Genomic DNA, 12572 nt, shown 5'->3' with positions numbered 1-12572 from the left:
CACATTCTGCTATATAACATTCCCCCCCAAAAAAAAAATGTTTCATCATTTTAGGCCAATTTGTATTCTGCTACATATTTTTGGTAAAAAAAATCCCAATAAGCGTATTTTGATTGGTTTGCGCAAAAGTTATCACAATCAAAATGTCATATAAAAGAATGCTCTTTTTTTGTTTACAGCACAAAAAATTTAAAATCACACAGGTGATCAAATACCACCAAAAGAAAGCTCTATTTGTGGGGGAAAAGGGACATCAATTTTATTTGGGTACAGCGTTGCACGACTGTGCAATTGTCCATTAAAGCAGTGTTTTTCAACTCCGGTCCTCAGGGCACACTAACAGGCCAGGTTTGCAAGAAAACTGAAATACATCACAGGTGATCTCATTTGCTGCTCAGTGATTGCAGTATACTAGTCTCCATCTCCCTAAGGTAATACTTAAAATCTGCCCTGTTAGTGTGCCCTGAGGACCGGAGTTGGGAAACACTGCATTAAAGTAACGCAGAATTGCAAAAAAATGGCCTGGTCATTAAGGGCGTAAACCCTCCCTGTCCATAAGTGGTTAATTGATTCCTTTGATGAAGTTCTATTAGATGAACGTGTCTGGAAGTGACATCAAACATGCACTGGCAGCCATCTTTGACGCGGGTATGTTGTTTTTTTTTTTTTCCTTTCTTTGTAAGTGTATGGGGAGAAAAATCAATGTTCTTTTTATTTGAACCTATTGCACTATGGCCATTTATTATTCTCTTTTTTGGACATCTTGGAAAACATCCCTGTGAATAAGAGGAGAATCTATTAAAGGAGCAGAGCGAGGATTGTGTTACAAGTGCCTGGATTCCGGAGCTTGGTATATTGAGTGAATAAGTTATGGACTGACACATAATGGAATGATCACTTTGGGGACATACTTTGCACTTTAGCCACTTGCTCACGGCACCAATTCTTACACTTCTCACATACATGTGAAAAAATCTACTACTAGTGTTATGTAACGGTATCAGGCAAATGATCAGACAAGTGGTGATGTGCAAATTTCGACTTTACTTAACAATGAAAATTGAGATCATATGAACAGGGGTTTACAGTACAAAAAGATAATACGAACAGCAAGAAAGCAGGGTTAGAACATATGAAAACAATTCTACTGCAGTTCTAATAATGGCCACTGGATGGCATCAGAGTGTTCTGAGTTCAGTTTACTGATAGAGTAGAGAGCCAAAGAAATCTCACATGTTCAAGATAGTAATTGTTCATTCAACAGAATGTGAGCTGAGGGGATTTCCTGCTGGCACAGACTTCACACTGGCACTGCTGATGCTGACTTCAGTCAGGAGGCTCTGGGGGTTGTAGATAGGACCACCTCACTGCATGGACAGCTTCTCCACATGGACTGTAACAAAGTCTTCTCCAGTGACTGGGGCTTGGACGGATGCTGTGTGCTCTTGTGCTCACTGCTGGTGGCCCGCACACCAGGCTTAACAGGGGAGGACCCAGCAACAGGGGACAGCTCACTTACCCAGTCACTGCTGTCCCATCAGGCAGGATCTCTCTGATCACAGGAAGCTGGGAGGAGCTGGCATTTATACTCCCCGGGCTTGTCCAGGAGCTCAGGGAATGCTGGGAGCCCAGAGGATTGTGGGGAGTTGAGTTAAAGGGACTTGCACACCACTACACTATTTGCTGGAAAATTACTTAGAACCCTCAAACATTAGATATATATTTTTAGCAGAGGCTGTATAGAATAAAATGATGGGCCTTGCAATACTGAAGAGAAAAAGGGGATTATAGAAGGTGTGTGTATGTGGAAACCAACCGGGCCTTAGTTTGCTATACTTACCTACCAGTCTGCTAACAAACCAAATATACCTGTCTAACATAATAGGTTAAAAAGAGGGGTTTAGTTAACACACATTTGCACACATTTGCAAATGCATGTATAAGCTGCAGGCCACTCCACGGCACCCTGTGTATCCTGCAGTCCTAAACACTACCTAACACTACTCAAACTGAGTGTCTACTGAGTGTCTCCAACATGGAAGTACATGAATGCTGATGGATGGATGGGAAACAGCTGAGCATGGAGATGGCCCAATCCTCCCCCAACATGCTCCCATCCATGACTGGTATTGAAAAACGAATGGCCATGTGATGGCCATAGGGTGCAAAATAAAAATTGATCAGCTGGAAAACACACACCCCCATCCCAGTAGTAAAGGCAAATTGGGACTTTATATGAGACGCCAGCCTGTAAAGCAAGCGTCTCCATCCCTGTTAACATATACAATTTGGGCAATGTTGGGACTTTAGATGAGACACTGGCGAGCACTGCTCAGCGTCTCCATCCCTGTGTATGACAAAACTGAAGAGAAAATGGGGATTATAGAAGGTGTGTGTATGTGGAAACCAACCGGCCCTTAGTTTGCTATACTTACCCATCAGTCTGCTAACAAACCAAATATACTTGTCTAACATAATAGGTTAAAAACAGGGGTTTAGTTAACCCACATTTGCAAACGCATGTATAAGCTGCAGGCCACTCCACGGCACCCTGTGTATCCTGCAGTCCTAAACACTACCTAACACTACTCAAACTGAGTGTCTACTGAGTGTCTCCAACATGGAAGTACATGAATGCTGATGGATGGATGGGAAACAGCTGAGCATGGAGATGGCCCAAACATCCCCCAACCTGCTCCCATCCATGACTGGTATTGAAAAACTAATGGCCATGTGATGGCCATAGGGTGCAAACTAAAAATTGACCAGCTGGAAAACACACACCGCCATCCCAGTAGTAAAGGCAAATTGGGACTTTATATGAGACACCAGTCTGTAAAGCAAGCGTCTCCATCCCTGTTAACATATACAATTTAGGCAATGTTGGGACTTTAGATAAGACACTGGCGAGCACTGCTCAGCGTCTCCAGTGTGTTTTATATGCCTTGTTTACATGTACATTACATGCCTTGTTCCAGTACCATGTGACCGCTGTAACTAATCACAGTAGGTCACATGACAGTTGGAAACAATGGATGGCTGCCTTTCAAGTCATCTATTGTGAGTTGCTAGCTGTGATTGGTCACAGTTCTTACATGGTACAGACTGGGCCAATCATAGCCCATCTGTGCCATGTGATCAGTCGTGGCCAATCACAGCTAATCACAACAACACAAACTGAATCAATCGATTCCATTCAGTAAAATGCTTATAGCAATGTAATTCACTGCTATAAGCAAACATAGTGTAAAAAAAAAAAATACTGATCACTTCTCCAGAGTAGTGCAATGTTACTGTGGTAACATTATATTGCTCTGATCGAAGCGTGTTTAAAAAAAATTGAAAAAAAAAAAATAAGATAAAAAAATCACCGGTTAAAGAAACAAAGCAAAAAATATGGGATTACAAAGTCCACAACTTTAAAAATAAAAAAAATATATTTTATTTTAGCGCTATCAACAATCAGTGTCCCTGGTCCCTGCCACACCTGTTATATGATGCCGCCGTACTGCACTGGTGACAGTATGTGTAAAAAATTAAAACAAATTAAGTTTCTTCATTTTCCAAAAAATTATGACAAAAAATTACAACTTCAAAAAACTTGCCACGCCTCTTACTATATACCTCAGACTGTCTACATTCTAAAGAGGTCATTTGGGGGATATTTGTACAGTCCTGGCATTTTAGGGTACATCAGGATTGATCAATTTTCAGATATATACCATAGTTTGTAGACTGTATATTTTTCCTACAGGCTAAATATTAAACACTGATTTGGGTTATTTTGACCAAAGAAATGTAGCAGAATACATTTTGGGCTAAATTTATGAAGAAAGATTATTTATTTGCAACATTTTATAACAGAAACAAGAAAAATGTGTTAAAAATAAATTGAAAATTCACTGCACTTAGGTTTTAGTAGCATGGGACAGCAGCTAACATACAGTGTAATGCGGGTAACAATCACAAAAAATATATAAAATAAATGCAGCGCTAATAAAAAGTCCATTAATAGAAAAAGTCCACAATTCCCAGGGGGCACCTAAGGTGTGCAACGGAGATAACTTGCAGGTGAGATATCAATCCTCCGCCAACACCACGGTAAACCAAGCCTCTTACCCTTGGTAGTGGACCACTAGATTATGAGTGGTCTAAAATGCTCAAACACACATCAGCATTGCTCCTGTTCACCATAGACTGTACAAATATGATTCCAATCCTGTTGTCCCCTTCCCAGAATGACTCTCCACAGGTTAGGTGTACCAGAATAAGAACAGAGACCGCTTCATAATGTAATATATCAAAGCACTTAGGTATTTCTTTAAAATTGTATCAGGTATACTCACACTTAGGCAGACTTGTATAAAGTATTCAAAATTTCTACTTGAGTAAAAGTACAAGTGCTCGATCAAAAAGTGACTTGAGTAGAAGTGGAAGTGCTCGCAGAAAAAGTTACTTAAGTAGAAGTACTAAAGTATTCAACATTTTTTTTACTTAAGTATTGCAAGTAGTTTTTTCAAAAAAATTGCTACTTAAGTACTAAAAGTAAAAAGTACCAGTAGTTTTGAAAAAAAAAATTCTACTCAAGTACTGAAAGTAGAAGTACAAGTACTGTGTTATGTAGTTTTTAAAGAAAGAAGTCAAAAGTTTGAACATCATATTGTTTTTTATTATTTCAAATGATTTATTCAAATGATTAACCTAAAGGACAATCACAATTCCTTAGGTTGTAACTTTTTGTAAACAAAAAACAGATAAAGTCCCTCCCTTCCCCTTTTAAAGCATCCACCTTTTAAAGCCAGGGGTGGTCTCCTTCCTGAGCTTCCTCACTCTCACAGCCAGGCAGATCACTTGAAGTTGAAGGGCCAGGGGTGGAAGGTGGTGTTTTTGGTTCATCCATCTTTTCAGCTGATCAAAAGGCAGAACAGGAGAATGCGCAATCTTCTTAATCGCGGTTTGATTTGATTTGCTCAATTGATGATGATGTGCCAGGCCAGCTTCATCAAACCTACAACGCTTAAAGTGAAAAATGCATCAAAAACTACTAACAAAGTGCCTGCAATTATATATATATATATATATATATATATATATATATATATATATATATATATATTCTTCTTGTATTCAAAATCATCGCCCACAGTATCAAAAATAAAGTGACATGTCTGTGCTAAATGCAGTGCAAATTATTCCCACAATGTAAATTTAATTCATATAAAATATATATGACAATACCACAATAAAATAAGTTGTGATTGTGAATAAGTTAGGTGCAAGTTTAAGTGTGTAAACTAAACTTTATAACGAAAAGTCCATAACTGAATTCCAGTGTGCAATCTAAGAAGTGCTGTCACTTGCTGTCAGATGCTTCCACCTTTCTTCTGTGATCTGCTCAAGTAAAGTGGTGGACTGGATAGCCTCTCTCTCTGCCTCTCACCTTAGTAGCACTGGCACTGCACTGGTTCAAAAAGCTGTCTATATTATTTTCATTATAAGAACTTGTCAGAACATGCTTCCACCACCTGTCCTTCACACTAGTAGTGCTCATTTGCTTTGCTCAAGTCAAGTGCCACTGCCAGTGGCCACTGCAGTGCGGGCACAGCCGCACAGGCAGAGGCAGGCCGCAGGAAGCACAGGCAGAGGCAGGCCGCAGGAAGCACAGGCACCACCACAACACAACACTTATGGTCCATGGACCATGGATGGTCGGATAATCATTATAGCCGTAAGTCTCACTCTTCTTGGTTCAAAAAAGCCACCCATGACCCGTGTGTATATAATATATTAATATTTTATATTGATTATTTGATTCTCAAATGGCACATTTGCCATGGCAAGGATTAGGCCCTCTCCACGGTCCACCTCACTCACCTCATAGAAAAGAAGATGAGATGACGAAGAAAATGCTCCGAGTTCTGCTCCCGAGTCCCGCCGCCCGTGTCACAACTCCTCTCAGTAAGGGCCCTAAGGGGTGGAGTCTGAGTTACACACAACACGTCTAGAGGCAGAGACCTCGAGCGGGAAGACGGCAGCACGGCTCCTCCAGTGTGGTCTTAACTTGATGATCATGACAGTGATTCCGCGGGCCGTGGCGCGAGCGAGGCTGTGGGATTGATTTGAGTTGTGCTGCCTACTGCTACACGCTACCTACTACTAAATTGTGAGTCAGTATATTTTATTTCATTTTTATATATAAAAGCGGTATTGTTGAGCACTACTAGCCATTAGATCTCCTGGCTGTCACTTTGTCACATGTTGGGGAATCACAGCGGCTCGGCTCCAGAAGTGGAGGGTGTCCCCGTCATCCTGCCAGGGCCGCCAAGAAGTTCATCACCTAATCTTAAGTTATTAATATCTTATGAGGAGAGGACCTATGAGATTGAGAATTGAAATAATTAAATATATATGGCTTTTTGAACCAGTGCAGTCAGTGCCAGTGCCACAGTGCCACCCAGACGCTATCCACCAGTGCCACCACCATTAAGTGTGTTGGTCGGTCACTCGAGCACTGAAGGAGGTGGAAGCATCTGACAAGTGAAGTGACACTTTAGATTTGCACACTGGAATTCATTTATGGACTTTTCGTTATAGATAGGTTTACACACTTCAACTTGTTGCACGCACCTGACCTAACTTATTTCATAACTTATTTTATTGTGATTTATTGTCATATTTTATATGAATTGAATTTACTGTTACATTGTGGGAATAATTATTTTCACTGCATTTAGGCTTTAGCACATTGATGTCACTTTATTTTTGATACTGTGTGGAGTGTGGGCAGGGCACTGGGGGCAACAATGATATTATATCGATTGCACAGGCACTTTATTCGCACAGCCAAGTTGTGTTTGTTAGTAGTTTCTTGATGCACTTTAAGCGCTGTAGCACAATTTATTTGTTTGTTTCATATTTTCTTTTTATTGGAAAGATTTGGTATAGCAGCTTTTATTATACACAGCCTTTATTTTCGTATGCGCTGATTTACAAATGACATTATACACATTTTTTTGAGCTTCATGAAACCTGCCATCTACTGTTCTGGCAGTGGTAATTTTTTTAAAAGTAACGAGTAACTATGCAGCACAAAAAAAAAATACTTGAGTAGAAGTATCGAAATCATCAAAAAAATGTAGTGAAGTAAAAGTAGAAGTAGGAGAAAAAAATTCTACTCTAGGAAAGTAAAGATACCACATTTCGGTACTTAAGTACAGTACTTAAGTAGTTCTACTTCGTTACTATACATCTCTGCACTTAGGCAGAGTTAACCACTTCTGGAAGGATTTGCCCCCTTAATGACCAGGCCATTTCATTCACCAGGCACTGCATTGCTTTAATTGACAATTGCGCGGTCGTGCGACACTGTAACCAAATAAAATTGTTGTTCTTTTTTTCCCCACAAATAGAGCTTTCTTTTAGTAATTTTTGCTTAAAAAAAATCCCAATAAGCGTATTTTGATTGGTTTGTGCAAAAGTTATTGCATCTACAAACTAGGGTAAAGATTTATGTCATTTTTATTTATTTTTTTTTTTTTTTACTAGTAATGGTGACAATCAGCAATTTTTAGTGGGACTGTGACATTGCGGCAGACTGATCGGACCCCTAACTGATATTTTTGACACTTTTGGGGGGACCAATGACATTACTACAGTAATCAGTGCTAAATATATGAACTAGTACTGTAATAATGAAACTGGCAGGGAAGGGGTTAACCCAGGGGCAATCAAAGGGTTAAATGTGTCCTAGGGGGTGCTTTCTAACCGTGGTGGGATGGGCTTTCTGCATGAACACAGAGACCTGTGTTCCTAAATAAGAGGAACACAGGATCAGTGTATTCATAACTGACAGAACAGCAGTCTGCCGAGTTTGCAACAGCAGACCACTGTTCTGTCTCCGCGAGGAGTGATCGTGGTTGCCCGACGGCAATCGTGGCTGCCGGAACCGCTGATTGGCTTTCTCTGTGGTGAAGGGGTGCACACGCGCACACCCCCGCTAGCGGTCCCGCGAAGCAACATACAGGTTTGTCGTTTTGCGGGACAGAGCCAACCTGCCACAGTAATACAGCATCGGACAGTCGTTAAGAGATTAAATAACATCTAAAACCAGACATTTAAATTTTATTTAGGTCTCTCAAAATAAAAAATGAAAAGAATACCATGTAAATGAATAGATTTTATATTTCCCTGGTCTGATGGCATCCATAAAATCTTCAGATCCGCCACATTTCAGGGTGTGTTGGGTGCCCGCACCCCCCACGGCATTCCCTGCTTTCTCCTGCCAACCCCTACATTATTACTATGTCCCGAAGTGACCAAGAGTTCAGAGGGAGGAACCATAGAACGCAGCAGGATGAAGATGTTCTATGTTCCTACAAATGTGTATGATGTGAAGATTCTTCAGCTCCTCAGCAAAGATTCCTTAGAACAGTCTACAAAGCAGGTAGGTATAAGGTCTCTGTTTACAAGAGATTTTTTTTTGGGGCTCAATGTTCCACATATTTTGGCCCAGCCCAAAAAGTAAGCACTTTTGGCACCAGGTCAAGCAGATAATTTACAAATTCATTAGCGTTGCTATGGGGGGGCTGAGGGGTGCATACTGCACACGGATGACACCCACCAGAGGGGTGACACCAGGGGCGGACTGGGCCAGGGAGCACTGTGGTGATGCCCTGTAAAAATGCCACACTGGTCTGCCAGGGGCGCGCTGGCGTGGGCACTGGGAAACACCTGCTTTGTCCTGGGTTACACATGCTGTTATTGGCTCCTCTGTGGCAGCCAGCATCTCTCCAGGCCGGTTCGGCTGCCTTTACACACTGCAGAGCAGATGCCTCCTCCTAATTTAGACATTGTACACAGACAGGAGGAGGAGCAAGGGAGGAGAGACACCACTGTGTGAGCTGCGCTGATCTGAGGCTTGCAGTGAGTTTACTATGAATGGAGAGCTACAGGGGAGGGGGACATAGTGAATGGGAAGGGGGGTGGAGGGGGGCAGGTAAAAAATAGTGTACATATGGAGGAGCGATTTTGGGGGTCGAGGGTAAGAGGATATTAAATGGGGGGGGTGCTTTAGGAGGGGAGGGGACTTGTGCTAGAATTTAATATCCCCCCACCTAGCGCAAGTCCTCTCCCAGCATTTATCTGACCCTTCCCTCCAACCCACCTCCTGTTACAAGTCCTCTCCTGTCCCAACATGCCTCCCAGTACATATCAGCCCCTCCACCCCTTCTTCTAGCACAAGTCCTCTCACCTACCAAAATGCCCCCAGAACACATCAACTCCTTCATCTCACCTTCTAGCACAAATCCCCTCCCCTCCCAAAGCACACCCCAACACATAGTCGACCCCACCCCCAAGCCATCTTCTTGCACAAGTCCTCTCCCCTCCCAGAGCACCCCCCAGAACATATTTGACCCCCCCCTCTCCCTCATCCACCTTTCAGCACAAGTCCTATCCTATCCCAAAGTACCCCCTAGCACATATCCAAAACCTAGATTTTGTTTATTCATGCCCCTTAAACCCCACCCTATGTAAAGTTTGACCACACCCACTTGTTTCCACTGAGTGAGCATATCACGCCTCCAGAATGTTTGCCAGCATGGCCATTTGTATTCTCAAGAAAACGACAAGAGAAGGGCGCACCGTCCTTGTGCATTACTACTAAAATGTTTATTGAAATCAAAGACGGTAGCGTACAATATGGATTGCTCGCTTCCAGGACACCTCCTATACTGCTGGATAGCGTGATGGCGTCCTCACAACCTTGTATTTCTTACGCGTTTCGAGGGAGGACCCTCTTCCTCAGAGCCAAAGTTGCCACTTTGGCTCTGGCAACCTTGGCTCTGAGGAAGAGGGTCCTCCCTTGAAATGCGTAAGCGATACAAGGTTGTGAGGACGCCATCATGCTATCCAGCAGTAGAGAAGTGTCCTGGAAGCAAGCAGTCCCTATTTCCTACATGCTTGTACATATCCTATGTTTGTGAGTATATTGTATGCTACCTTCTTTGATTTTAATAAACTTTTTTTTAGTGGTGATGCACAAGGTCGGTGCGCCCTTCTCTTGTCGTTTTCTTGTAGTGCTTTTTGGATACCCTTGGTCCTGAGGAGGGCAGCAAGACTGCTCCATTTGTACCTAAAAAACACCTAGATCATTGACCTTTACGCACACCACTCGATCGCAGGAGATATACCGTTTTTTGGTATTCTCAACCAGGGGTGCATTGGAAATCACAGCGCAATTCAGTAGACATCAGGGGTCTTCCTAATAGGGGGCATAGACAGCAATAAAAACCTGACAGGTGTTCTAATCCCTCCCAATGTTATCCAAAACGAAAAAAAAAAAAAAGTCTTGGCCACTTTAGCTGTGGCATTTGACATCCCCATTGTGCTGCATATAATATACAGAAGACTGTCAGAGATTGTGGACATACTACAAAAAAAAAAAAAAAAGAGGCAGAGACTGTGGACAGTTACTGTACATAAAATGGCTAGAGATCACCACCATTATGATCATTTTACACATCAATGGTTCCACTCCCAGTACTTAAAGATAGACTTGAGGACTGCACAATAAACACCAAAGAACTAAATGGGGCTCCCAGGCCCCAGGTTAAGAACAAGACCTCTTGGGTCAATGCATACAGAAACTACTTAGTCTACCAGTTGGTCTTTGGCCTGTGAGAGCACACCAGAAAGAAATTCCCTAAAATAGGGATAAAGCAAAAAAAAAAAAAAAAATGAATTGGTTCTGATGTTATGTGAACCCTTTGACCTTAGTGTTACACTGTTAGACACCTAAACTGTTGTGTTCAGTCTCAAATATTTCCATAAAACAAGACGAAGTTCTTCATTTCTTAAACTGTAAATTAATGGATTAAACAATGGGGTCAGTACAGTATACAAAATTGATAAAAACTTGTTGGTATTATTGGAGTTTCTTTGGTAAGGTACCAAATATATTACAATCAGAGGACCATAATATGAACATACTGAGGCCAAGTGTGAGCTACAAGTGGAGAAGGCCTTTTGCCTCCCAGCAGAAGACGAAATCCTTAAGATGGTGATAAAAATATACATGTACGTCCAGATGATGAACGAAAATGAGGAGGCCACCACAGGGACAGAGAGTATTACAACTTCTGTTCTCACCACGAACGTGTCTGAACAAGAAAGGTCCACAAGAGGATCAAAGTCACAAAAGAAATGGTCAATGGTGTTGGACCCACAAAATTCCAGCTGACATAGAAGAATTACTGTTGTTAGGACAACTGTAAAACAAAGAAACCAGGTGACAGAAACAAGAGTTCTGCATAGTTGGAGGTTCATTATATCTGCATATCTCAAAGGGTTACAGATAGCCATGTATCGATCATAAGACATTATTGTAAGAAGAACAGACTCTACACTGCCCGAGGCAATATAGACATAGAACTGAAGAATGCATCCTGCAAGAGACATGACGCTACCGTTTCTCAATAAGACATGAAGCATGTTAGGGGTAATATTAGTGGTAAACAAGATTTCAGAGATGGAAAGATGTTTGAGAAAGTAAAACATGGGGTATTGTAGTCGTTGGCTTGTAGAGACAAGTGTAATAATAAGAAAATCGCCGGTTAAAGTTATTAAATATGCCATGAGAAACAAAGCAAAAAATATGGGATTACAAAGTCCACAACTCCTAAAACCAAGTAGAGAAATTTCTGTGATGGTCTTGTTACCGAACATTCTGTATCATATAAGGTTATACAAAGCCTTTGGAAGTTGGAAATGTAGGGTTCCTCAGAGGATTCTGTAAAAATAAAAATAAATAAATAAAAATACAATAGTTGCATAAATATTTATTATAAAAGAATCCAAAGGAAAAATGAAACAGACTTTACAGGGACCACATAGGTACAAGATATAAAATCATATCAAAAGTGTAAATTGCCAATGCTAAAATATACAAAAAAAATATATCATGATGAGATCATAAGAAAACGATAAATGAAAGCGTAATATCAAAAACAATCAAATCTCATTGTGCTAAAAAGAAATAATAATTCCAATCAAGTCTCTATACTAATCAGCGTGCTTGGAATGTGCTTCATAGCAATGTTTCTCAACCTTTTTTCAGTCAAGGCACCCTTTAAAACTATGGACAATCTCAAGTCACCTTCTAAAATTATGGACAGTCTTAAGGCACCCCATTCTAAAATGTAAAAAACTATTCTGGGCTGCCTGATTGTGGCGTGGAGTTGTAGGGGAGATGCATCCTAGCTGCTTTGCAGTTGGGTGCCTCAGGAGATTTTTGCTGTAGGCTATGCCGAGAGCGGGAGGCTGCATGTGCAGAGGAGCCAGCACCATCTTGCCTGTCCCCGAGAGCCTGGTCGGTGGAGAATGCAGTTGGCTTTTGCGGCCGTGCCTCTTCTTTTCTCTTCCTGGTCATCTCCCCGGTGTTCTAGGGGAGCAGATCACTCACTTTGCAGGTGTATTGCTACGCTGGGTAAGCCGTGTGTGCCCGCTGTGTCACTCATGGAAGTAGGAGCTACAGCTTCATGTACTCCGACCGCATGTGTGCAACCCAGGAAGAC

General features: G+C 41.6%; 1 protein-coding gene across 1 annotated transcript; it reads right to left on the bottom strand.

The window, feature by feature from the left end:
* Positions 1-10794: 10794 nt before the first annotated feature.
* LOC309553207 (olfactory receptor 11L1-like) lies at positions 10795-11724 on the bottom strand (the record flags this gene model as incomplete). Its single annotated transcript, XM_082254159.1, has 1 exon — positions 10795-11724. One exon carries the CDS (start codon positions 11722-11724, stop codon positions 10795-10797), a length of 930 nt encoding a protein of 309 aa, XP_082110285.1.
* Positions 11725-12572: the final 848 nt, after the last annotated feature.

Source organism: Pelophylax lessonae, assembly GCF_965119305.1.
Source record: "Pelophylax lessonae genome assembly, chromosome: 4".
In the NCBI taxonomy this organism is placed as follows: Eukaryota; Metazoa; Chordata; class Amphibia; order Anura; family Ranidae; genus Pelophylax; species Pelophylax lessonae.
The sequence above is the reverse complement of the archived record's forward strand: the minus strand, read 5'-3'. Positions and strand labels throughout refer to the sequence as shown.